Here is a 27,797-nt window from a genome sequence, read left to right as displayed (position 1 = left end):
TTGAGCTAAGGCTCAAACATTTGTTATTAACCCATTAAACTCCGATGACAAGATTCTTGTCATTTGGTCAAATAAAACAAAAAATCATAAAACACCAAAATGTTTGATCAAACACCAGAAAAATACGACGTCAGTCCTCGGTTCGTGCGAGGACTGACATTTAATGGGTTGAAGTACACCATTTCAATCCTTAGTTTACATATTTACAATCTATGTCCGAAGTGGACATAGAACCATAGGAGAAAATAAATGAGCAATACTGATGTCTTGTGGTATCATGCTTCGACCGTAGAAGTCGAAAAGGGCAACGTGGACTGGCTGGTGACCTGGAGATAATTGTCTTTGACCCTGCTTGACCTGAGAGATGAGGTTTTCAGCGGGCTCACTACCACAAAACTTTTCATGCGTGTGTGCATCCGTGTGCGCTGGTACTGGCTGGTAAGCACGCAAACCGTTGATATGCAATGCGCGCAACATGAATGCTCGGTCCGGCTGCCACCCGGTGACCTCACCCGGAATGCTCGTATAGGGTATAAGTGCCTTCAAATGTAAAAATAGTGGCATAGACATAATATATGTGGAATATAAAGGTAACATATGAGAGAGATGGAAAACACGAAGATAGCTATGATGACATGATGGAAAATAGATACAATTCAATTCACCCAAGGATCTGATCTGCAAGGTTGGTCTTTGTCTTAAACTGTATCTACGAAGAAGAGTAGGAATTGGGGTGGGTGGGGTGGGAGAATCTTGAGCCGGAACAGTTGCTGGAGCAGGTGAGGGGATATGTGTGAGGTCGAGGCCTTGGGGAACAATCTTACAATTGTCTATGTGGAGGATCATTTCTGCTGAGTGTTGCAAGCAAAGGGTTTTTATTTTATTATTTGGTAGGATGTCAAAAATGTGAAATGGTCCTCTGAACTTTTCATTCAGAGAGTTTTGATGTTGGAGTATGGTTTTGTTCGCACACAATATCTCCGATTACAATGTTGCAATGCCTTGCTCCTGCATTATGGAGCCGTGCCATATCCATTTTTGAGAGAGTAAGGGAGTCATGAATTCTCTTAAAGTGTGTTGAAATTCTGGACTTTGACTTTAACATAATCACTGACGTTATATACGAGGGGTACATCTGAAGTGAGAAGGTCATATGGGAGCTTTTTATCCGAACCAAAAAGGACAAAATGTGGAGACTCTGATATTGACCTATTAATTGCACTGTTCATGGAGGCTTGGATCATTGGCACATGTTCATCCCAAGATAAGTGTATGTCTGAGGCAAGGTGTCTGAGAACATTAAGTATTTTCCTGTTTTGACACTCCACTAGTCTGTTGTAGCTGGGGTGGCAAGGTAAGGTGTTGTATTTTTTATGCTAAAAATGTTGCAAATGTTTGTATGTCATTGTTGAATTCGGTGCCGTTATCTGAGATGAGTGTTTTTGATGTGGTGTATCATATAACCTTGTCAACCAGTGTCTGTGCGACTTGTGCAGTCTTGTCTTGCAGTGGTGAGATAATGGAGATAACGAGAGAAATTATCTACACAGACAAAGAGGTATTAGTTTCTGCTAGGGGTGCGTGGCAATTTAAGAAAGTCGATAGCAATGGTCTCGAAGGGCTTGCAAAGGACTGGATATGTTAGGAATCACATTGGTCCACTATTATCTGCTGATGGTCAACTTGAATATTCAAATGAAGGAATGTGTTATACTTTAAACAATTATTTTAGCTCAGTGTTTGTAAACGAAACACCTCAAAGTGAACTCCAAACTGAAAATTGTGAAAAGTCTAGGGTAAACTTACTATGGTAAATATAACAAAATAAAAAATTAAAAGGTGTATAGGGCCTGACAGTTGGCATCCAAAAATCTCAAAGGAAATGAAAAATGAGAATGTTCCATTAAAAATTCTTTTCAAGAAATTCATCATATCCGGAGATGTCCCAAGAGAATGGAAGCTAGCTAACGTTACTCCCACATTTAAAAAAGGTGACAAAAAGAAACCAAATAACTACAGACCTATAAGTTTGACTTCAATTGTAGGAAAATGATGGAAACTATCATCAGGGATGTTATAGAACATCATTTAGAAAGTAACTGTTTGATAAATGATAGCCAGCATAGTTTCAGACGGAAACGTTCTTGCGTGACTAACTTACTCGAATTCTACAACACAGTTATCTCAAATTATGACAAAAGAAACAATATAGATTTAATACATCTACACTTTGCAAAAGCTTTTGATACCGTTCCCCCATGAAAGACTACTTACTAAATTAGCTTCACACGGAATAAGTGGTATCCTATTAAGTTGGACTAGTAACTGGTTGAATGATCGAAAACAGAGAGTTATAAATGACAAAACTTCTAGATGGAAAAATGTTACAAGTGGAGTTCCTCAGGGTTACGTTCTTGGGCCACTTATCCATAGTATATACAAATGATATAGACCATGGATTAATTCTATTGTCTCCAAATTTGCTGATGATACAAAACTGTGCGGAATGGCAAATGATCACTTAAACTAATTAGATATTCAAGAAGTTTTAGATAAATTACAGTAACATACTCCAAGTAATTCATTTGTAATTCAAGTCTATCTTCAAATTTTTATTAAAATATCTATTTAAGGAATAAATCTTAAATATAAAAGAAGATGTTACATTAATCCTTTATTTTGTTTTGTAATCCCATTACAGTAGACTGGATATAATGAGCCCACCCATAATTTTCAACATCCAGAACTATCTCATTATGCCATTTATGAGCATTATCACACTGTAAGATATCAGTAACATATATACAAAGACATATATATATAACCTTTACCCCTACATTTCATTATATCCAAAGTACAACTGCATAATATATATCCACATTACTTTGTCTACAAGAACATAAACTAAAATCTTGATTTGTTGATAAAAATAAGTTTCAATTGAATTAATGGACAGAAAGGCATTGATTACGGCTAATTAATGTCATACATTTATAAAAATAACTGGAAGATCTGTTGATTATTAATAAAGCTTTTAACATTTCCTCAATCATGATACCGAATGAGAGAGAAATTACATTTCTCTTATAATGACAAATTGGGAGATGCCTTCACTGGCAGTTTCGTCAACTGATCATTAAAAGTTCAATATAAAAGTTTTACATAACACAATTTTTGAAATACAGGGATAACTGGAAATTCAGTACACTGTGGGCTTCTGTGGATACTTCTTTGAGTACTATAGAAATGCTTGCTGGAATACTGTGGTGCACTTAAGCGTACATTTTTCAGTCATATCATGGCATGACTTGATCTAAACCTCTTTTCAGTCCTAGTTAACATACTGTCTCAAAGAGACAGAACTCCTTAACCTGTGGACACCTCAGGTATTACACTCTTTATTCCTGGGTAACATTGCCTCAATGGGACACTTATCCCTAAACTGTGGGTTATACTGTGGAGGTCTCCTAAAATTTCAATTGATTGGAAAGTATTGTCTGACATAGTTTTCTTGCCATTTAAACTCCTGACATGCTTCAGTGCTCTTATGAGTTTTTATGGTCTAGCTGGAGACTGTATTCTAGGGGTGAACACTGCTACTGTATGATGGCATCTTTAGTGCAGCATTGTATTACACTAAGTGTGTGTGTGTGTATATATCATATACATATATATATATATATATATATATACACACACACATACTCCTATACACACACACACACACATATATATATATATATATATATATATTATCAGAAAATTTTAAACACTGGACTCAGAGTAACAGAATTTATTACCGACGTTTCGAATTCTGTTACTCTGAGTCCAGTGTTTAAAATTTTCCGATAACATGGCTCCTGGACTCCAGCTCTTTACGAACATATATATATATATATGTGTGTATGTGTGTACCAATGGCCTTTTCCCATCTATAATGGGGGTAGTCAAGTCAAAACATGCCTCGACGCCTTGCATAGATGGACAAGTTCCTATCAGCAACCTACTCCATTGGTATTGTCAAGAAGTTCCTGTATTAAATGGCCATGAAAATGTCAAATTTACAATACAGGAGTGTTGTGACAATAATCAGGTCTGATTAAATCATGGTAACATTGAACAGTATATGCTCAACGAAAGCAAGCAAAACAGGCACAAGTCAATATTAGAATGAAGGACCCTTTAGCAGTTTAAGCCATTATTTCATATCTAACTTCACAGATTATTTGCTAAATGCAAACACATCAACAAGAAAGCTTTCTGAGACACTGATGTCTTTCAAACAAATGAATGCTGTGTTATTAATTAGGGTTGCATGTGGTTGTTGAGGGGGGGGGTGTCATTGCAAGAAAAACTTAATAAACACATGTTGAGAGGCAAGTTCAAGGAACAACTGTCCCATCTTTGTGAAAACCTACCAAGGAGTCAGTATGCATATTGTGATCTGATCTACAAATGAGAGATGGCTACACTTGATGAATGCCTCTCCTCAGAGCTGTCATTCACTACAAAGTTTGGAGAAGGAACTTTGAGCATTTTGAAGCACAGCTGAAAATGCCATTTCTTCTCACACACAAACATTAGGAATGGTTTCATAGGAACACTATAAGTGATAATCATGTGGACTTGCCACATGGTTAATACTCATATTAGGCTGCTCTTCCCATTGCACCTTAGGAGATAGATACATATTCACCTATATATTAAATATGCACACATGACTGATATACATTTGAATTCAAACACCTTGCTAGTCCGAAAGACAACAAACCCCCTCCTGTCACTGTTGTGCCCTCAAAGACCAACAGGTGGAGACAACCCAAAAATGTCCCACAATACCAAATTTCATTCTCTAGTAGAACTGAACACAATGCAGTACATTTCGTTGACATTTAGTCTCAAACTCATGAAGAAGCTCGTCAATATCATTGTCCAAGTCATCTGTGCCAGACAGCTGAAATCATATACAAAGAAAATTATGTTATTACCTCATTATATATTTACTAGAGGCCTTTTCTCCACTATATGGAGGTTGGCCAAGTACATCCACCCATGTCAGAAACAAATAAAAACCCAATGAAATATCCCTTCTATCCAAGCACCTTGGGGATAAAGGGTTGCCCTATCCCCTTCTACACTGCCTGGGTCAAAAGCAATGGAGTGAGGCACAGCTCTTCCATAGCAGAGGCCAGTAACCCCCCACCTCCTTATCCACTTATTTATGAAGCAGATAAAATCCCTTCAAACTACACCATCCTTTCATCCATCTATAACCTCTCCATTCACACCTATCTTTTCCACTCTCTCTTGTCTGATCAATAGATATACTGTGCACGTTCAACGTTTCCTTCACCCCATCCATTCATTTCATTCCCAAGCTTCCAACTAGCTCACTCCATCCACTTCTGTTTTCAACACTCTCTTAGTCTGTCTTTCCTCATTCATTCTTTCTACATGCCCACAACACCTAAACACTCTGGTCTACACTATCCAATAGTATTTTCTAGACACCTGTTCTTTGTCTCATTTCCACATAGTCACTTTGTCTGTTCTTAAAATAATCATAATTTTCCTCAAACACCTTGTTGCAAAAACAAAGTCTATTCTTTTCCCCCCTCCCTTACAATCCATGCCTCTGCAGCAATGTAGATACAATCATGCTCTCATTCAACTTTCTCTGCATTCATCCCCAAATCATAATACTTTCTACACTATTTGGGCATTTACTTGTCTCCTTTACTCTGTAACTGCTTTTTGCATCCACTCATCCAACTTTATGCAATCCCTCATACATAAAACTCTCCATTTCCTCAACCCTCTCATACTTCACCTGTTCAGCTGCATTCAAATTGTCACCATCTACATTCATGATTAGGTTAGGTTATATTAGGTTAGCATTAAATCTGTACTAAGAGAGTAGGCCTGGTCACAAAAACAAACTCCATCCAAAGCTCCCTAGATCACTTTAATCCATAGTCACTCACAATTTCCTTTTCTCATACCCCCTGCTAAACTTAAATTGTCACCAACTGCTTTGGTCTCTTAAAAATCACTCACAAGTGCAATGTGATGTGCAAATAAAAACTGATTCATATCTTTATCTTCCCCTCTAGGAACAGTTTTGAAGATTTAATGTTTACTGTCACCATGATTGTTCTATCTGGAAGTACTTTCTCGGTGAAGCCCTCTAGCACTTGTGTGAGGTTCATGACTAGAGTGGGTGGAGCAGTACAGATGAGATACAGTGGAAAGTTAAATCATGTAATACAATCACTTGGACAAAATGTAGTGGCACATTTGTAAATTATAATCACAAAGAACCCACAGTCGGAATAAAAGGAAACTTAGAACAGAGTATAACTTCTATATTTCAGCTAATAGCTATAGCCCTGAAGAGGGCTATGGCTATTAGCTGATATATGAAAGTTATACTTTCTTCTAAGTTTCCTTTTATTCTGACCATGGGTTCTTTGTGATTATCATGTGATACAAATTGGTGTTGCTGAAGTAAGAAATACTGAGTATGTGATATGGGTATTTTACACATGGGAAAAAAAAAAAAAAAAAAAAAAAAAAAAAAAAAAAATAATTGAGTAAACTGAAGGTAATTGGTATCTACAGAATGCACCATATCCAGAAAAACAAAAATAAATTAATCTATATGATCTCTAAAGTCAGCAAGCCATAAACATAAACTCTATACATACAAGGGCAGCAAGTTCACAGATCATGAAGGCACCTATAGTGGCCTCCTCATGGTTGTCTTGGATGTCTATGTTGATGACATGCACTGGTGTATTCTCTGATGGGATTCTTGCTTCCAAACCTAGAGAAAATAAGAACTTTAATTATGCATGTGTTCTAGATCTACTGGAACCATTATTAAGCATGTGTTCTAGATTTACTGGAACCAATGATGGGTACCTACAAGTAGTGGGCTTGCAAGACAGATACTTGCTGCCCATGCTCAAAACACTTGAAGATCCTCACCTTCATATAGATGTGCAGCCCTGAGAGGCTGACATTTGATCACTGGATCAGCCCCAGGATTTCTTATTAACTTCAACTTTATCTCATCACCTTTTCACATAACAAGAACTGACAAATGGTGACTGCTTCACTCCTCTTACTAATGTAAATAGTAAGGTGGAAATAGTCTGACATTAATGCAGTGCACACATCAGTTCAATGTTTTTTGCCGGAGGGTTCAACATAGCCCAAAGAGTGTTGCCAGCCATTGTGGGACTGAGTGTTTCCAGTCAGTGAAACACTAGACAACAATTATTATCATCTACTGCACAACTGCTAATCCATAAACATGTTCCCCTTCCAGTATATGTACATGAGTATATTTATCTAGTTGTAGTTAATCTATATATAGTGCACATGTGTGTGTGGGTGGGGGGGGTATCCAACTATAGTAAAAAGTTTACCCAATCAATGGTTTTCACTGTGTGGATATTTGTTAGTTTAATATTTTTCTATGCAATACCTACTTTACAGATGAAGTGTTTTCTTGAACAGAAATACATTTTTAATACCTGACAAGCATTATATCTGCATAGTGAAAATCTTGAGATTTACCAAGACTTAACTGCAACAGAACCAACTCAGTGTCCCCCTGTTAATTCCACCTTGGGCCCTCAGACTGATAACCAAATCCAAAGACTGGCAACCCAACAATGTAAAACACTGCTATGACTAATGGTAATAGATGAAGAAATATTGGCAATGAGAAATAGACCACTCTGCAAGAATGCCTCCATAGGGTGGAATCCAATTATAACAGGTGTTAGGGAAAGTTCTACTTGGGTGGGTCTCAACATCCCAAAGTTAAGAGTACAAGGTCCTGGAGTTGTATCATTGGGAAGTGATAGTTCTGACAGTGATAATGTGCCAAAAACCAGGTTCAGTGTTGGAGAGAACATCTGACAGGTTTTAGAGTTAGTATCCCAAAGTTAAGAGTACAAGGTCCTGGAGTTGTATAATTGGGAAGTGGTAGTTCTGACAGTGATAATGTGCCACAAACCAGCTTCAATGTTGGGGAGAACATCTTACAGGTTCTAGAGTTAGCACCTAGAAAAAACCTCTTCCCCTTACAGAGATAAGATAACTGTGTCATCAGGCAAATTGAAATGTTTCTGTACAGGGGTAGCAGCACTCTCCCAGGTGTCATACTTGGATTTGGGGGCTGGAGGCTACACCTATCACTGGACTGGCTAAACGAATAGGAAGCACCTGATGGGTGTTGCCAGTGCAATTTCGATCATTTTAGATTGCCTGATAGTGGAGGTAAATATGATGAATGAATGTCATCATGTAAAGTTACGGTACATCCTGGGTCACAGTTCTTTCATTACATAATGGAAATTGTGGAGACGAAATTAAAAGGTCCACTACCACCTAATACTGGGGGACAGGGTCTATACAACCATTGGATGAAAAAAAAGAAAGGAGAAAGAGGGTGGAGGAGTTATGTTCCTGACTAAGAAAGGATTAAATGTGACAAAGATAACATAAGGAAAAAATAATGTGGAATTGATTATGATAAAAGTTGAAAACAGACATGAAAAGTAGAAAATTTGTAGTAATACATGTGCCCCCAAAAACACAGTCTTGGACTGAGTGATAATTCTAAAATGTTGGTAGATACAAAGAATGCATTAATTGAATTACTGAAAGAAGGAAGAAAAAGTAATTATGGATGATTTTAACTCAAAAGAAATATGTTGGGAAGAAATGACTGTGAAAGGTGGAGAAGACCTTTGGGGAAATATGCTACTGGATATGACCATTGAATACACAATAACTCAATGGGTAAAGGAAAATGCCAGATATAGAAACAATGAAAAACTGTTGAGACTAGATTTAATATTTAGATCACAGCCTGAAATTGTGGATAAAATGGAATACAGGACACCAATTGGGAAGAGTGACCACATACTAATAGAGTTCGAACTACAAGAACAAACTGATTTGAGATGAAACGAGAAACATAGAAAAAGAAGACTAATGTGCAACAAAACAGATTTTGAAAAACTTAGAAAATTCTTTCAAAATGTAAATTGGGAAAACTTCTTAAATGAATAAACAAAGATGGAAGGGAAATGGAACATATTAAAAGAAATCTATAATGAGGGAATAGACAAAGATGGGTCACTATGAGCATAGCTCTCTTCCTGTATAATACAACTAGGTAAATACATTGTACTTTGACCAAGATAGTGTTGAATTGAGGAAAGTACCAATCTTTTTATATCTATATATTTCAAAGAGTAGCTAAAAGGCCAGGGTTTAAAAATAAACGTGTCTGAACGGGGCCAATCCATAGAGAAAATATTAATTATAAATTAAGTTCCAATGTAAGGGAATTCGTCTTGAAATATCCTTTGTGAAAAATGGACTCATATATGGGTGGTAAAACATCAAGGGAAAGAAGGTTCCAAACCCTTCCTGTGGAAGGAAAGAATGAGCATACTAGTTGACTGGTACAAAGAAAAAGGGTGATATATTTCAGAAAATATAGTGTTGTATGGTCTCCTCAAGAAGGGAAGCATGGAATTACCAAGTTCTGAGGAGCAATGACTGTGAAAATAATAAAAGAAAAGATATTGAGATGCAATACAGTGGCATACAGGGACAAGTTGAAGTTTATGAGAAAAGAAACATTAGTAATGAAAACGGCTTTGTACTCTACCTTGCTCAGCACCAGAGTTTGAGTCAAGTAATTAGATGGTAGATAACATTTAATTTCCATGAAACTGTTCTAACAGTAGCTGAGGTATGAGTTTTCCAGTAGAGTTTACTAGTGAAGGATAGACCAAGAATGTTTAACATATCAGAAGGAAAAAGATGTGTGCCAATGAAGAAACAGGGATAGCCAAGAGGAAAAATATTAAATGGAGAAGTGAAAAATTGAGTCTTGGTGGCTTTGACATATACTGACTTTTTCTTTTTCCCATTCAGATATGATGGAAAGGTCTAAAGTAGGGATTTCTGTAGGGATCCTGTTGGAGTAACATAGTTCAAATAAAGAAGGACATGGAGAATGACAAAGGAAAATTTAGTGTTGGCATAAAAATGCATGAGGAAAATATGCAGTCAAGTAAGTCATTCATGAACATAGAGCTTATGTCAGGAGGCACATAACTGTGGCCAAAGTAATTACCTTTGCCCTAAGTGCATGGAGTGTTGGGGCAGGTAACAGATACTGCTTGGAATCAGAGAGAAGTGTGGGATTTGAACCCACAACTAAGTGAATGCAAGACCAGCACATTTCTGATTATGCCACCTGAGTAGGAGATAGAACTGTTGGACACCAAAGGTTATAGCCATGAGGGAAGAGCAGCAAATTTCTACAAAAGTAACTGTAAACATTAAAAAAGAAACGAGGAAATGAAGATGGAGAGATGGCTAGATAACAGATAAGGGAACCTTTGGAGGAAAAAAAAAAAAAAAAAAAAAAAGTGTGTTGGACTTTACCAAATGATTATGAGATATATAATGCAACGGTATAGGTCATCCAGGAGGTGCTCAGATAAGAGGGAGGGTGGAGGGGTGTGGAGTGTATTCAGGAATGGAATGGGTTGAAATGATTTTATGCCTTTCCCTTTTTGGCTACCTCCCTTGTAAGGGGGAAAAAGCCTTGGTATATGTGTATATAGGTCTCACCAAAACCCCTCAAAGAAGATAACCAAGAGCCAAACAGAAATACTGTATTAGAAATTTCCAGTAGAGCATCCTTTACAGAAAATATACCAACAATCAGTTCATGAGTTAAAAGAAAATCCATAATCTATTCTGAACAGACTTGAAAATTTTAGATGTGATCAAAATTGAAACTACAGGATAGTTGTTATGAGGACTGAGTGATCTTTGATTCATGATTGTCTCAAGTAAGCAATGTCACTGATGAATTTTGAGTGATGCTGACATTCTGTTTCGAGTCAGCCACAACTCTACTTCATGTAGGTATTTTTGTGTGTGCCTGGCTTGAGTACTGTAACTGGTGTACTAGGCTATGATGGTTAGGTCATCCATATATATGTGTATATATAGAAGCTATTAAGAGTAGTCAAGAGTTTCTACAAGAGTAGTAGAACCTGTGTTAGAATCAGAAATGGAGAGAGCGAGTAGTTTGAGGTAAAGGTGGGAGTTCATCAGGGATGTGTTATGTTGCCTTGGTTCAATTTATACATGGATGGGGTGGTGCAAAAGGTGAATCCAAGGTTATGGGTCGGGGATTGGAGATGGTTAAGGAAAATGGAGAAAAGTGGGAGATAAGCCAGTTATTTGCTGACGACATTGTGCTTGTGGCAAGATCAGAGTAGAGTTTGAGGAAGTTAGTGACAGTCTGGGAAGGTGTGCGAAAGAAGTAAGTTGAAGATAAATGTGGGCAAGATAAGGTGATGAGATGTACAAGGGCAGAAAGTGGCAGCAGACTGGAAGTGAGTATTAAGGGAGAGAGACTGGAGGAAGTGGATATTTTTAGATACTTTGGTGCAAATGTGGCAGGAAAATGAGGAGTGGAAGTAGAATGTAGATTGAGAGAAGCAAGTAAATGCCTTGGGGGATTAAAAAGTGTGATGAGAAATAGACACTTGGGAATGGATGCTAACAGGAGATTGTATTTACCTAGTTGTATTATATGGGAAGGGAGCTATGCTTGTGGTGATCCGTCTCTGTATCTTTCAACATCAAGATTTTTCTTAAAAAATCTTGAAATGTGTTTGCACACCCTGTTTCTTTATCTAATTTATTCCAGGTATCCAGTACTCTATGTGGGAAGCTATATATATATATTTTTTCAGATCTCTTTTATAGTTATCCTTTTTGAGTTTCTTTTCATATCCTCTTGTTTTTCAATTGTTCCATTTTAATAAATCATCCCTATCTAGGATTTCCATTCCTTTCATGATTCTATAAATGGTCAGCAGATCTCCTCTTTCTCTTCTTTGTTCCAGAGTTGGTAGTTCCAATTTGGACAATCTTTGTATGTTAATCTGGAGAGAGTTGGTGCCAACTCTGTCGTTGTTTTTTGTATTCTTTCTAATTTTTTTATATCCTTTTTAGAACTGGGTGTCCATAGTGTTGCTGCATACTCGTTTTGGTCTTATTAATGTAACTAATATTTTTTTAATCATTTCCTCATCCAAGTAGTCAAATGCCACTTTCATTGACCTTAATAGGTTGAAGGTTTCTCAGACTATTTTACTGATATGTTTGTCCAGTATCACATCTTTGCTGATTAATACTCCTCGGTCTCTTTCCCAGTTCACTTTTTTGCCTTAACCAATTTTATAATTTCTTGATATTCTCCACCCTTCACTGTCATTTCTTCCCAACATATTTCTTTTGAATTAAATCACCAATGAAGGAGTGATTGTGCAACAGCAATGTATGGCTGTATGGGGCAGAAACATGGAACATAAGAGAGGAAGAGAGGAGTTTCAATGAGTTAGAGATGAGATGCCTGAGAAGTACGATAGGGGTTACTTGGATGGATAGATTGAGAAACAAGGGGGTGAGGAGGACGGGGGTGGAAAAGGAGTTGGGAGATAGGGTTGATGAAAGAGTATTGGGATGTTTTGGACACAGAAAGAATGAGTGAAGAAAGATTAATAAAAGAGGTGTGGAAGGCAGAGGTAAGAGTGAACATGAGGGGGTGACCAAGGATGAGATGGATGGATGGGGTAAAAGGGGCATTGGGAGAGAGGGGAATGTCTGTTGAGGAAGGATGGGAGAGGGGGAGAGATAGGGGCAAATGGAAAATGGTTGTGTGTGGATGATGCTATGATGCATGAAAGGGAGTAGGTGGGGGAGTATGAGTGAGAAATTAATTGATGCAGCCTGAAGGGAAGGGATTGCTCCCCGTCTTCTCTTTTTCAGCATGAGGGGAATTTTTTTTTTTTTTTGCCAATTTAATGAAGTGGCCTTGCTGTGGATGTGCTGTGTCTTGCAACACTGCTTCTGACCTAGGGCAGCGGGCGAAATGCAGGGATGACCCATTAAAAAGAATACATGTTCAGCGAAACATAATTATGAAATTAAGGTTGCCAGTTAAGCAAGATCCAACCCAAAGGGTTTCTTTCATCCCTATAGAACAAAAAATAAAGAAAGAATAAGACCACTTAAAAACAATGAAAATGTCATGATAGAATCGGAGGAAAAAATGGGTGAAGAGTTTAACAAATATTTTTTCTTGGTGTTTACTAATGAGAGGAGTACCTGACTGTGATCCGATTTTCAGTGGGGATGAAGAAAGTAGTCTATCTAATATCAGCATTAGTAAAGTAGAAGTAGTCAAGCAGATTGAAAGACTTAAAGCTACAAAATCCCCAGGTCCAGATGAAATTTTTCCAAGAATGCTTAAGGGACTGTAGGGCGCGAAAACACGAAAAATTCTGGAAAATCAACGAATTTTAGGTAAACATTTCAAAAGATTCTCTATGATGGTGGTAACACTTTAGCCAAATATTACAGCTCAATTCCGTTTCTTTTCTTATATATAAAATAAAATAGATAAATTTTTGGCAACCTCTGGCAACCCCATTGCATGAAAAAACATTCTGTATATTGAAATAAAGTCAAAATTTTGATACCCAGTTCTGTTTTGTTTACTATAATTAATATATATGGAGATATCTGGCAACTTGCCCAACACTAATCGTCAATCACCACAAGGATCTCAGTATCTCTTCAAAGCTAAAGGAGAAAGGATGTCGCCCTGTCGCGTATCTGTTAGCCTACCAGTCATGCATGCGATCGTATTATCTTTTATTCTACCAACAGGTATTCAAAAGATTCTCTATGATGGCTGTAACACTTCGACCAAATATTACAGCTCAATTCCGTTTCTGTTCTTATATATAAAATGAAATAGATAAATTATTGGCGACATCTGGCAACCCCATTGCATGAAAAAACATTCTGTATATTGAAATTAAGTCAAATTTTCGATAGCCAGTTCAGTTTTGTTTAAAGTTTTAAACGGAAACGTAAAAAAATAGACAATGTCACGAGTGAGTACGCGGCCGGAGGATTTTAAATGCCGGTGCGCTCCTTTAAACTTTAAATGCCTCTCCTGAAAAGTTTATGTTTTTTATATTTAAATAGCCATATCTCTGTTTCTTTTTGTCCGATTTCATTCATTCTTTCGAATTTGTAAAGAGAAAGAGTAATTCTTTAATTTGATTAGAAAAAAACAAAGGAAACTAACTTAATTTTTTTGTTTAATTTATCATAGCAGATTTTCACTGAAGTTTCTACTATTCAAAATAAAAAAATCATAAAAAAGAATAAAAGAGAGTAGGAAAAAATCTAACTCAATGAAGTTGTTTCCAAGACTCTAATCTTTCATTTCCTACATAGTAGGCTGATTACCTATGCCTGTGGATACTTCAATGATTACAGATACTATCATAAAAAAAAGAAAGAAAAAAATTAACTACACGTAATATATACATGTTACTAAAACAATTTAGTATGCAATAATACTCTTTCCGATAGAGTAAGTATACATAAGTTCACCAAAGAAATTGAACAACTTTTATGACACGTTCACCTATAAGCACTTCCCACAGTCCCTTAAGGAGTGTAAATTAGTAATCTGCGACCAGTTAACTGAAATATTGAATAAATCGGTAGACGCTGGTTTTGTGCCTACTGCTTGGATGCAGGAAAACGTTGTTCCTGTTTTCAAGAAGGGAGATAGATCATCTATATGCAACTACAGGCCAATCAGTTTGACATCGGTTATAAGAAAAATGCTTGAATCAATAACAGTAAATAGACTCAAAGAACACATTGAAAGACATAATTTAATTCATCATACACAGCATGGTTTCTCCAAGGGTGAGTCATGTGTGACTAATCTTCTATCTTCTTACACTAAAGTATATAAGTCGTCAGATAACAATGATAATTACAATGTTATATACCTTGACTTCAGCAAAGCATTCGACAAGGTGCCACACCAGACTACTAAACAAAATCAAAGCCCATGGCATTGGACGAAAAGTGTTAGAATGGATTAGAGCTTGGATGAGAAACAGAAAACTGTGGGTCACCATAAATAGAGTAAAATCTAGGATGGGCAATGTTACTAGTGGGGTCCCCCAGGGCTTGGTTTTGGGTCCCTTGTTGTTCATTTTGTACATAAACGACTTAGATGATGGAATAAATAGTGATGTTAGTAAGTTTGCAGATGACACTAAAATAGGTTGCCAAATTAGGTCAGGAGACGACGCAGAGATTCTGCAGGATGATTTTAACAAATTGTTCACATGGTTGGTGAAATGGCAAATGAACTTCAATATCTCTAAAAGTAGCATGTTAAACATAGAGCTACACAACCCCGAAAATAGGTGCAGCTTAGATAACATGCTTTTAGAGAAAACCGAGTGTGAGAGAGACTTGGGAGTTCTAGTGTGTCCAGACCTTAAAACCAGGGAACAGTGCATTAGCACCAGGAATAAAGCTAATAGAGCATTAAGTTTCATTGCTAGGACGGTAACGAATAGAAGTGCAGAGGTAATTATCAAACTCTAGCGATAGACCCATCCTAGACTATGCAGTACAGTTTTGGTCTCTGTTCCACAGAATGGACATCGATTCACTAGAATCAGTACAGAGAAGAATGACCAAAATCATACATGGACTCAGAAATTTGCCTTACAAAGAGAGGCTTAGGCACCTTAACTTACACTCTCTAGAAAGACGCAGAGTGTGGGGTGATCTAATAGAGGTGTTCAAGTGGATCAAAGGCTTTAACAAGGGTGATGCAAACAAGGTCATCATATTAAAACAACAGGATAGGACTCGCAGTAATGGATTTAAACTGGACAAATTTAGATTTAAGAAGGAAATAGGCAAGAATTGGTTTACTAATAGGGTGGTCGACAAATGGAATAGATTTAGTAACCATGTAGTAAGCGCTGAAACTATCAGTTGTTTTAAGAAACAATTAGACAACTTTATGGATAGGGATGACAGGTGGTGATGGATACGGAGCTGCCTAGTGTAGGCCTTATGGTCTCTTGCAGTCTCCTTCATTCTTATGTTCATCCAGGAGCCAAGGTAAGAGGGAGGGAGGGGGGGTGAATGGGAATGGAATATGTGGGGATGAAATGGGTGGGAGTGGATTTTATGCCTTTGTTTTTTGGCTACTTCCCTTTTAAGGGGGAAAAAGCCTTTGGTACATATATATATATATATATATATATATATATATATACACACACACAACAGCTTTGATACTGTGTTCCAGGTTTGGGGTAGGAGGGTCACTTGTGAATAAATTGAACAATGCTGGTGATAACAGCTTCTTGAGGGACTCCACTGTACATTCTTTTGGTCCCCAATAAATGTTTGTTCCAAGTCATATTCCATTCTCTGCCAGCTAGGAAGTTTGTCATTTCATGTCTTTGTTATGGATGTCTGTTGCAATGATTCTTTATCATGGATGACTGTTGCAATGATTCTTTATTATGGATATCTATTACGATGATCTCTTCTGAAAAGTTATGTCTAGGGACAATGTCAAAGGCTATGCTTATATTTATTGCCACTATTATCTGTAGGCACTGTCTTGTCAAACCCCTCTATATAGTCAAACCTTGCTTAATGAGCACCTCACATAATGAATGATTTGCATAACGAGGAGAAAAAAAAATTGCTTAACAAGTGATGTTTCATGATTTGTATGTCCAATGGAAGGCTCTTTTCTATGTAGCTAGCCACGAGTCACATGGAGACTTGTGACTTGTGGCTTGTGGCTAGCTCATTACCATTTGCTTTTTGGCCAATGTTGCCACTTCTTGAAATTTTCTACTAGATCTTTGATTTTTTTTTTTAGTTTGACCTTTGAATCTTTTTTTTTTCTTAAAATCCAGTAAATCTTGTAGTTTTCAAGTAACTCAGCTGATAAATGCTTAAAAAAATCCAGTATTACACCTGCAGCAAATTCAATTTTAAAACCATGATTATATATTGTTTTGGACTATTCTAACACGCTTTTTCTTCTATGGCATTTCCATAGTATATGGCACATTTTTGAGTTGTCTATTTTCTTTCTGGCCAATCATATGTAACCATGAGTATCATGGAACTCTTTCTGCCAATCAATGTTTACTTTGTGGGGCTGCAACTCTCGCCTTTAGTTTGAACATGGTGGCTATAATGCTAGGTTATGCATGTGTGGGATTGGGTAGGGTAGGTTTGGTTTAGTTGGCTAGATTAGAATTACCCACTCATCTTTTATTTACCCATCTAAAACCCCCGATTCCCTGCTCCACATATTTATCAGAGCTGGACTCATTCCTTGGTGCATTCCTAGGTGCATCCCTTGGTGTCCTGATTATATATGTGTCAGTCAGAACACTGAGGGACATACCTAGGAATGCACCGAGGAACATGCCCAGCTCTGATATTTGTGCATCTACATGAAACTGTATTTCTTCACATTCTTTAGACATGTGATCTTTCTTAATTTACTCCCATGACCTCTTAAAACCCTCCCATTTTAATCAAGTGTGTGTGAATATACATATATATATATATACACCATATACTGTGACCTATACCAGAGTGACACTTACATTCCAAGACTTGGTCATACACTCGTTCCTCACAAGTGATCAGGATATCAAACTGTTCTTCTGATGCCTGAAACCTCTCTGGACTGGGTTTTATTCTCCGGTTCCGGTCCAGCATGTGAAGCAATCCATTTTGTGTGTATCTTAATTACTTATTTAGGAAAGTAAATTTAAACAAAATCTGGAAACAATTGTAAATGAATCTAAGCTACAAATACATGATCACAGAACTGTCTATACCAATGCAAATGCATCTTCCTCCACATCCACAAAAATGTACATAAAAAAAAAAATATATATATATATATATTATATATATATATACCAATAAAATTGAGAAAATGCACATAAGCATGTGTGCATGTACATACACACAAAAAAGGAAGGAGAGGGAGAAAAAGGGATAGAGATAGAGATTGATAAGGAAGGGGAGGGGGAGAGGGAGAGCAAGAGAGAGATAGAGAGGGGAGGGAGAGATAAGGATAGAGGAAGGGTTCAGAGGGAGGGGGGATATAAGTGGGGGAAAGGGGAGGAAAAGAAGGGGAGAAGGCTCAGGGAGATAGGGAAGGGAAGAGGGGAAGGAGGAGTGGATAGGCAAGTATTATACTATATACTACATCTTGGCAAATATCATAAACCTGTTAAAAAAAAATTCATGTCATTTCCAAAGTCATATAACAATCATATCATTGCACTGCAAAGAACCATTAATCAACACAAACTGTTACGACTACTTAAATACTGCTTTAATATACCACCAATATCTATTTGCTATGGACATATTTTACAAATTTCACCAATATCATTAGTTTTCTTACTCTTACCTCTTACAGGTACCAATGATCATTCCAACTTGAGGTAGTCCTACGGGATAGATATTAGAGACTCATCTCACATCCATCTTCATAACCCATCAACATCATCACCTTCATGTGAAGGTGCAACCCTGAGGGGCTAACACTTAGTTTTAATGATGAACTAAGATCTCTATCAACACTGATTGCATTTCCTTTGCCTTTTCACGCATGGGGACCTGACAACCAGAGAATGCGCCCTTCCTCTTCCTCCTACTACTACAACACATTAGTGACACAGAAACCATCCCTCACTACACTGTGAATCCCTCATTTGGAGAAAAGAAATCCCACTGAAGGTGTAATATACAGATCTGCTTCAACAATGTTTCTTTCCTCTGAATATGGGATTCAGTTTACTTTATGAATGTGTTAGAACATCTAATTTGCTTGAATATCACATTAACATAAAGACATTAACCAAGTTTCCTCCTAGAGATATAGGGGGGGTTCTAAGGACCCTTGCCAGCTGCTGTGAGAGTGTGGGTTTTCAGCTTGTGAAAATTGAGGCAACAATTATTACCATTATGACCTTTTATTTCTTGGAGTTTTGTTGCTGCTCTCCTTCAAGAGTACAGACTTAATAACTCAAGGTGAATGTACAACTGTTGTGGATGCATTTTCTTGCATAAATATCTTTTAATCCTAAAATAATCATTGGAAATTATATATTCCTATTTTCTTGAGGCTGCTTTACCAACATAATGTTTATTTTGCTAATATATCATGTGAAGAAATCTAATAGAGAAAACAATAAATAAATAAATAAAATAAATAATAATAAATAAATTGTAAATATATATATATATATTAAATGTGATTGCCAGTTTTGCTTTATGCATTTTAAGACATTCTCATTGTATCTTAAGATGGTCTTTATATATCTCTATTGAGATTTGAGATGATTTATTTGTACAAAATCATCTCTGCTGCCAGATCACGATTTCGAGTCCCGACTTTCTTCGGTGGCAATCAAATTTAATTCTACTTGTTTAAGAGAAAATCTCCAATTTCTACCCATATATAAATATATATATATATATAAATATATATATATATATATACTGGGCCTCATGTTTAACATTTATGATATTGAGCTAACATACTAAAGATCTATCATTGAAAATCAACACAAAAATAAACCTACTAAAAATCGATCAAAGCCTAAAACAATTCATTAGAACCACACCTGACTATACCTTCATAGCTTGGTTCCCAACAGTCAATGTAAGAGATCAACAATTTACAAACCATACAAAACAAAGCATTGGAAATAAGGAAATAATAGCAGGATGCAATAAAACAGCCTGAACTGAGTAGCTGAACACTAAAACTAAAATTCTCCTTATAAAGTATCACATAGAAATGATAAGCACACAGTTTTTGTACTAGAGTCCATCTCATTACATCACACAAGCACAACCAGCAGAACATTATATATATGTATATATATATATATATAATATAAAATGTATTTACACACACACACAGATATGTGAATGGTAAACTAAAAAACAAGCAAGAAATAAAAAAGCTGTGCCTAGGAAGTCATGAATATACAGAACAGGAAATGGCAGAAATTATGAACAACCACTTCAAATCAGTATTCACAATTGAGAACACACCTACCGTATTTTCCGGCTTAAAATGCGCATCGGGTTATAATGCGCACCCATGCACTTCGTTATCTCAGTACACAGATAGCGTGCACCGACGTATAACGCACATGCTCGATCGCATTTGTCTATAACGCAGTTGTACCTCGGTATTTATATCATGTGAACGAGGTTACATGGAGAAGTATTTTTCATTGGCTAGAGCCACCGCTGGGAAATCTGTTGATTTGTCACTAAATTAAGTGTCAGTTTAGGCATCAATCAGGACACAACTAAGAAAAAGTCGGAACTACATGTACCGGTATATGACTCATGTTGTGCGTTGGTCCCTTATTACTTTGTAGCTTAAATAGTTTGTTGGAAATATGATCTAAAAAAGTTTATTGAAAGTAAAATATACAGAAAAATTTCGGGATTTTTACAGAAAATGTTCATTTTATATCTTGAGGAAATAATTCGTCTTTACCATTTTTTTTTTTATTTAATACTGAAACAAACTACAGACTGTTTCGTTTTAGCTTTGAACCTGCAATGACAGTGGTGAAATAGGACAGTCTCTCATCGAGGTGACGTTTAGTTAATATAACTCCCGAAAGAGGGTGTTGTAGTCAGGTGTTTGACACGAGTTTATGAACGGCCGCAACGGAATTTGTACCATACCTAAAGTGAAGCAACAAAGCCAACATAAAAATTCAAACTAAGATGCTGTGAACATGGGCAAATATCATGAATATTGATCATGTTTCATGGTGTTTAGGCCTATTTAAACACAAAAAATAAGATTCGATAGATACCTACCTATACCAAATATCTATATACGGTAGCCCATGCTGGCGTATTCTTTCATGTCACCATGGCTGTTCTTCTTGTTCTCACGGAACGTCACGGAGAAATGTGCCTCCCGACTTTGTGACGGCCAACATCGTCACGTTGTTGTGAAAAAAATTACACAGCCGCAGAATTTTTATCGTAGGCCGTAGATAATGCGCACCACCGGATAATGAGCACCCCCCATTTTTAGGCCCTTCCAACGGAAAAAAGTTGCGCACTATACGCCGGAAAATACGGTAACTGTGAGGGAAGAGAGAGACAGAAATTCCCCACAATGAAGGAAATGACTGTGACAAAGAAGGAAATTAGCGACCAAATAAAGAACCTTGATGTCAGAAAATCACATGGTCCAGATGGAATTGCAAATTGGATACTGCAGGAATGCATAGAAGAATTAACAGATGAAATACACACTATAATCAAATGTTCGCTCAAAGAAGGAAAGGTACCATTCTTCCCTTACTAGATTTACAAAAAGCATTTGATAAAGTACCACACAAAAAGCTCCTAAGAAAATTGAAATAATAGGTGATGTACAAGGAAAGTTATTGAAATGGATGAAAGATTTCTTGAACGGAAGAAAAATGAGGGTGGTACTTAGAGGAAAAAACTCAACCTGGGAAGAAATGATAAGTGGAGTCCCACAAGATTCTGTATTGGCTCCAATAATGTTTGCCATATATATAAATGACATGGATGAACATGTGGAATGTTACATGAACTTCTTTGCAGATGATGCAAAACCACTAAAGAAAGTAAGTACAGAGGAAGACTGTGAATCACTACAGAAAGACCTGGATAAAGTCTGGGAATGGAGTCAAAAGTGGGAAGTGAACTTCAACACTGAAAAATGTAGTATAATGGAAATTGGAAAAAGTAAAAATAGAATATCAGGGCAATATAAAATTGGTACAAAGGAAGTAAAAAAAAAAGGTAACTTGGAAAGGGACCTAGGAGTAATGATCAGCAGACTTGTCACCAGACAAGCATATCAACAAAAATAGTTGGAGAAACCTTTGATTTATTGAGATCAATGAAAGTGGCCTTTGACTACTTGGATGAGGAAATAGTAAAGGAAATATCAGTCACACTGATAAGACCAAGATTGGATTATGCTGTGACACTATGGACACCCAATACAAAAAAGAATATAAAGAAATTAGAAATCCAAAGAGCAATGACAAAGATGGCACCAACACTCTCTAAATTGACATATGAACAAAGATTGTCTAAACTGGAACTATCAACCTTGGAACAAAGAAGAAAAAGAGGAGATCTACTGGCTATTTACAGATTTATGAAAGGGATGGAAGTCCTTGACAGAGAAGATTTATTAAAGTGGGATAAAAAAAAGAAAAAAAAAAGAAAGGGGGGGGGGACATGAAAAGAAACTCAAAAAGGATAGTTATAAAAGAGATCTGAAAAAATAATAGTTTCTCACACAGAGTGATAGATATCCGGAACAAATTGGAAGAGGCAACAGTGTGTGCAAAAACTATTCCATAATTTAAGAACAAACTAGATGCTGAAAGATACAAAGATGGGTCATTACAAGCATAACTCTCTTCCCGTATAATACAACTAGGTAAATACACAACTTTCAAAATTGACATATGAACAAAGATTGTCCAAACTGAAACTACCAACCCTGAAACAAAGAAGAGAAAGAGGAGATGTACTGGCCATTTACAGAATCATGAAAGGCATAGAAGTCCTTGACAAAGAAGATTCATAGGGGGATAAAAGAAAAACAAGAGGACATGAAAAGAAACTAAAAAAAGGATAGTTATAGAAGAGATATGAAAAAGAGTAGTTTCCCACGAGTGGTGGATTTCTGGAACAAACTGGACAAGGCAACAGTGTGTGCAAAAACCATACAAGAATTTAAGAACAAATTAGATGCTGAAAGATTCAAAGACAGGCCACTATGAGCATAGCTCCCTTCCTGTATAATACAACTAGGTAAAGGTAAATACACCAGGAGAGAGAGAGAGAGAGAGAGAGAGAGAGAAAAAAAACTTTCCACACAAAGTGGTGGATGTCTGGAACAAACTGGATGAAACAAGTGTGCAAAAACTATACACAAATTTAAGAGCAAACTAGAAATTGTGAGATACAAAGACGGGACACCATGAGTGTAGCTCCCCTTCCCCTAAGATGCAGCTAGGTAAATAAATATAACATAGTAATTATGGGTGATTTTAATGCAAAGGATATCATATGGGAAGAAATGAGTAGTAAAAGGGGGAGAAGAACTTTGGAGCAACATTCTACTGGATATGACCATCGAATATACCTTAACACAATGGGTTAAGGAAAATACTAGATATAGAAACAATGAGAAACCATCAAAACTAGATTTAATTTTAACATCAGAACAAGATATCGTGAACAAAGCACCAATTGGAAAGAGTGACCATATACTAATAGAGTTTGAATTAAAAGAACAAAACAATGTAGGTAGGAATGATAAACACAGAGAAGGGAGAATAATATACAACAAAATGTATTTTGTAAAACTAAGAAAAAATGTTCAAAACACAAACTGGGATAAATTCTCCAAAGAGGAAACAAAGATGGAAGAGAAATGGAACATATTCAAAGAAAAGTACAAGGAGGAAATTGATAAATATGTACCAAAGAAGAAGCAAAAAGAGATTTATATAAAGTGTTGGTACAACAAAAGGTGAGCAAAATTTGACGCAGCCTGAGGGGATTTCTCCCCGTCTTCTCCTTTTATGCATGGGGGGACGGAGAGGGGGGGGTTCGCCGATTTAATGAAGCGGCCTTGCTGTGGATGTGCTGTGTCTTGCGACACTGCTTCTGACCCAGGGCAGTGGACAAGGTGCAGGGATGACCCGTCATCCAGGAGGTGCTAAGATGAGAGGGAGGGTGGAGGGGTGTGGAGTGTATTCAAGGATGGAATGGGTGGGAATGATTTTATGCCTTTTCCTTTTTGGCTACCTCCCTTGTAAGGGGGAAAAAGCCTTGGTATATCTATATATGTATGTACAACAAAAGGTGCAGTGAGGCTAAAGACAGATGAGACAAAGCCTGGAAAAGATGGAAAAGAGACAAAAACATCCAAATGGCAAACATATAAAAACTCAGGAATGAATATGAGAATATACGCAGGAAAGAAAAAAGAAACTATGAAAACTATATTACAGACAAATGTAAGGATCAACCTAAACTCTTTTACAGATATGTAAATGATAAATTAAAAGACAAACACAAAATTGTAAAAATGCGTGAAGGAGATAAAGAATATATAGATGACACAGAAATAGCAGAAGTTATGATCAGACATTTCAGGTCTGTTTTTACAATTGAGAGCTCCAAATTTGGGAAGATGGACATTGAGAAAGGCCTCCTAAAGTAAAAGAAATGAAGGTAACACAGAAAGAAATAAGAGACCAAATAAAAAAACCTAGATGTTAGGAAATCGCATGGACCAGATGGAATTGCCATCTGGATACTGATAGAGTGCAGAGACGAACTGACGAACAAATTATACAAGATAATAGACTTTTCACTCAAAGAAGGAAAGGTACCACAAGATTAGAAAGATGCAAACATAGTACCAATATATAAAGGAGGAAACAAAGAATATCCTACAAACTTCAGACCAGTATCCCTTACAAGCACAGTAGTAAAAATATGCAAAAAAGTTATCAGAAACAAATGGATCAAACACTTGGAAGAGAATAAAATATTAAACCCTAAACAATTTGGCATTAGAAGTGGAAGATCGTGTACCACAAACTTAATACAGATGCTCCTCAACTTACGTTTTAGTTACGTACCGAACGGCCGAACGTAATTTGAAAATGAACGTAAGTTGTTACTGTACTATACATCCGTAAATTCTGTTACCGTATCTTATAAAACACCCCTAAATCATTAATTATACACATAACATTGTAAAATAATAACATTAATTTCAAATAAATTAAATTCAAGCAACATAAATTGAGATGGTGGAGGATGAGGTGGAGGAGGAGGGGGAGGATGAGGATGAGGCAAGGCATTATCAGTTTGTTGTTTGTAAAATGTAAACAATGGATGCAGTGTCATGCGCAAGTATCGTTTGAACTACGGAGAGCGCACTAAACTAAAAAATTCACTAAATTTTTTTTTTTTCCAATTTCTTTTTTTTTTACAGTCAGTTCAAATGTAAAATCGAAAAAACGTAAAATGAATGAACGTAAGTAGAGGAGCGTCTGTATGCTTTTACTCAAGATTAATTGAGATAATACAAGAAAGAGATGGCTGGGCAGATTGCGCCTTCTTGGATTTGCAGAATGCTTTTGACAAAGTACCACATAAAAAGTTAATAAGAAAAATTGATATAATAGGAGGAATACAAGGTAAGCTACTGGAATGGATGAAGGATTTCTTAAATGGGAGAAAAATGAGAGTGGTACTTGGAGACAAAAATTCAAACTGGGAAGATGTGATAAGTGGCATCCCACAAGGCTCTGTATTGGCTCCTTTAATGTTTGCTATATTTATAAATGATATGGATGAGGGAGTGAAGTGTTATATGAACTTCTTTGCTGATGATGCCAAATTACTCAAGAGAGTAAGTACAGAAGAAGATTGCAGATTGCTACAAGAAGACCTGGATAAAATATGGAACTGGAATCAGAGGTGTGAAATGAACTTTAATATTAAGAAATGTAGTATAATGGAATTTGGAAAAAGCAAAAAATAGAATATCGGGTCAATATAAATTTGGTAACAAGGAAGTCAAAAAAGTCGACTCAGAAAGGGACCTGGGAGTGATTATCTCAAGTGACTTGACACCTGATAAACATGTCAATAAATTAGTTGGAGAGACTTTTAAGTTAATAAGATCAATGAAAGTGGCCTTCAACTACATGGATGAAGAAATGGTAAAGAAAATAGTGGTTGCACTAATAAGACCTAAACTAGAATATGCTGCAACACTATGGGCACCTAGCACACACACACACACAAAAAAATAAAAAATAAAAAAATAAATAAATAAAATGAAAAATAAATAAATAGATAAATAAATCAAATAAATAAAGAGCAGCGACAAAAATGGCACCTACACTATCAAATTTGACATACAAAGATTGAAGAAATTGCACCTATCAACACTGGAACAAAGAGAAAGAGGTGATTTGTTGACCATTTACAGAATTATGAAAGGGATGGTAGTTCTTGATAGAGACGACTTATCAAAATGGGACAGAAGAGAAATGAGGATATGAAAAGAAGCTAAAGAAGGACAGTTACAGAAGATATTTGAAAAAGAATAGCTTTCCACATAGAGTGATTGATGTCTGGAACAAACTAAATGGAGAAACAGTGAGTGCCAAAACAATACAAAATTTTAAGAATAAACTGGATGTGGTGAGATACGAAAATGGGTCACTGCGAGCATTGCTCTCATCCCGTAAAATACTAGGTAAATATAAATATATATATATATATATATGCAAAATTACCACAGAAGAAAGGAAACTTGAAGATAGTAAGTACTTTCATATAATCACATCTTCACACATATAATATAGATAACAGGGTGAGAGGGGTTAAGTATTAAACCAAGGAATGCATTCCTTCTTGAAATTACCTGGTGGTGGAAGTTGTGGGTCTCCTGTAAGAGAGACCTGAGGCTATGTATTGATTCTCTTCATTCTTTGTGCATCAAATCAAATCCCATCAGACTGACTTTTCATACATCCCAGGCATTTTTTTTTTTTTTTTGTCTGATTTACCCTTCAGAGAGCCATTCGGAAACATGTTACAAATATATGGGATAGGGAGAAATCTCTTAAGGGAAGTCAAAAGTATTTATGTTAAAACACACCTTTAGTTTTTACAACTGTGGTGGTTGTTATTTATCTTTTCATTGTGTGAGGTCCCTTTCAGTAGTATACAGGGGTCAGGTTAAACTGACCTCTAATTACCTTCTTCCATACAAGACGGTATTTATCAACATGTTCTTGCAAGTGCCTGCAAAACAAACATAGGATGGAATCACCTCCCTGCTTCCTATCTTCAAAACCCATCAATGCCCTCGCCTTCATATGGAAGTGCTCTGAAGGGTTGTTGTCGTTCCCTAGACTGTCTGTCTCTAGATTGAGCCCAAGACTTCTACCGCCTTTGACTCATTTCCTTCATCCTTGTACATTATGAAAGTTGACAATTGGTGACTGTTCTCCTAGTACCATAACATCTGATGATATAGAAATAGTGCCACACTAATACAATATAGAAAGTAGTCCAATGTTTCTTCTAAGACAGATTGATGGAAGGACCTGAGGACAATTGCCAGCTACAGTGGGGCCGTAGGATTCCAGTATTTAAAACTAAGGCAATAATTATTCATATTATTCTGGCTGTGGGGCCAGAGATGATACCTGCAAGCAGTCCTGTCAGATAGGTGGCAAGACAATGCCTCATGACAGATCCCAAGATCTCTATCAATACTGATTATTATTTCTTCTACTTCTTCTGAGGTAAAGAGGCAGCAGCGACTACTCCCCTCCTCCTACTACGAGTACTGTAAGCTACTGACACACAAACAGTCCCATATTTATGCAATGCAGACGACACTTCAATGTCTCTTCCCATGGAAATATATGGGAGGGGCCAGCCAGTGTGGGACTGCATTTCCAATCATGAAACATAAGAATTATCATCATTGTGACCATCACCAGGTAATTTCACCCAACCATTTGTGGCCTTTTTTGGTGGAAACAGGGTTAATACTGTGCTCCAAAACCTAACCTTTTGTTGCTACAATTTCTGCTTGGGATAACAGCTTGAACATGTTTGTGATCATGTTTATTCATCTATGCTGATGTACTCTCTCTTGCTCCTTTCTCTTTTCTGGTTTCATGATTCCCCCCTTCCTCTCCTGA

At 36.7% G+C, this 27,797-nt stretch overlaps 1 protein-coding gene across 1 annotated transcript in view; it reads right to left on the bottom strand.

Moving 5' to 3' along the window:
* Positions 1 to 2,661: 2,661 nt before the first annotated feature.
* The window catches only part of Ssu72 (Ssu72 CTD phosphatase), a 100,228-nt gene continuing 75,092 nt past the window's right edge, over positions 2,662 to 27,797 (bottom strand). The window contains exons 4-6 of the mRNA XM_076183753.1: positions 17,598 to 17,737; positions 6,708 to 6,826; positions 2,662 to 4,954 (exon numbers count right to left, since the gene is read on the bottom strand). Coding sequence (XP_076039868.1) covers positions 4,853 to 4,954; positions 6,708 to 6,826; positions 17,598 to 17,737 — 361 coding nt within the window. The 3' untranslated portion in view covers positions 2,662 to 4,852. The remainder of the gene's footprint in view (positions 4,955 to 6,707; positions 6,827 to 17,597; positions 17,738 to 27,797) is intronic.

This window comes from Oratosquilla oratoria, chromosome 1 (genome assembly GCF_046742065.1).
Source record: "Oratosquilla oratoria isolate Oo_2021 chromosome 1, ASM4674206v1, whole genome shotgun sequence".
Taxonomy (NCBI): domain Eukaryota; kingdom Metazoa; phylum Arthropoda; class Malacostraca; order Stomatopoda; family Squillidae; genus Oratosquilla; species Oratosquilla oratoria.
The sequence above is the reverse complement of the archived record's forward strand: the minus strand, read 5'-3'. Positions and strand labels throughout refer to the sequence as shown.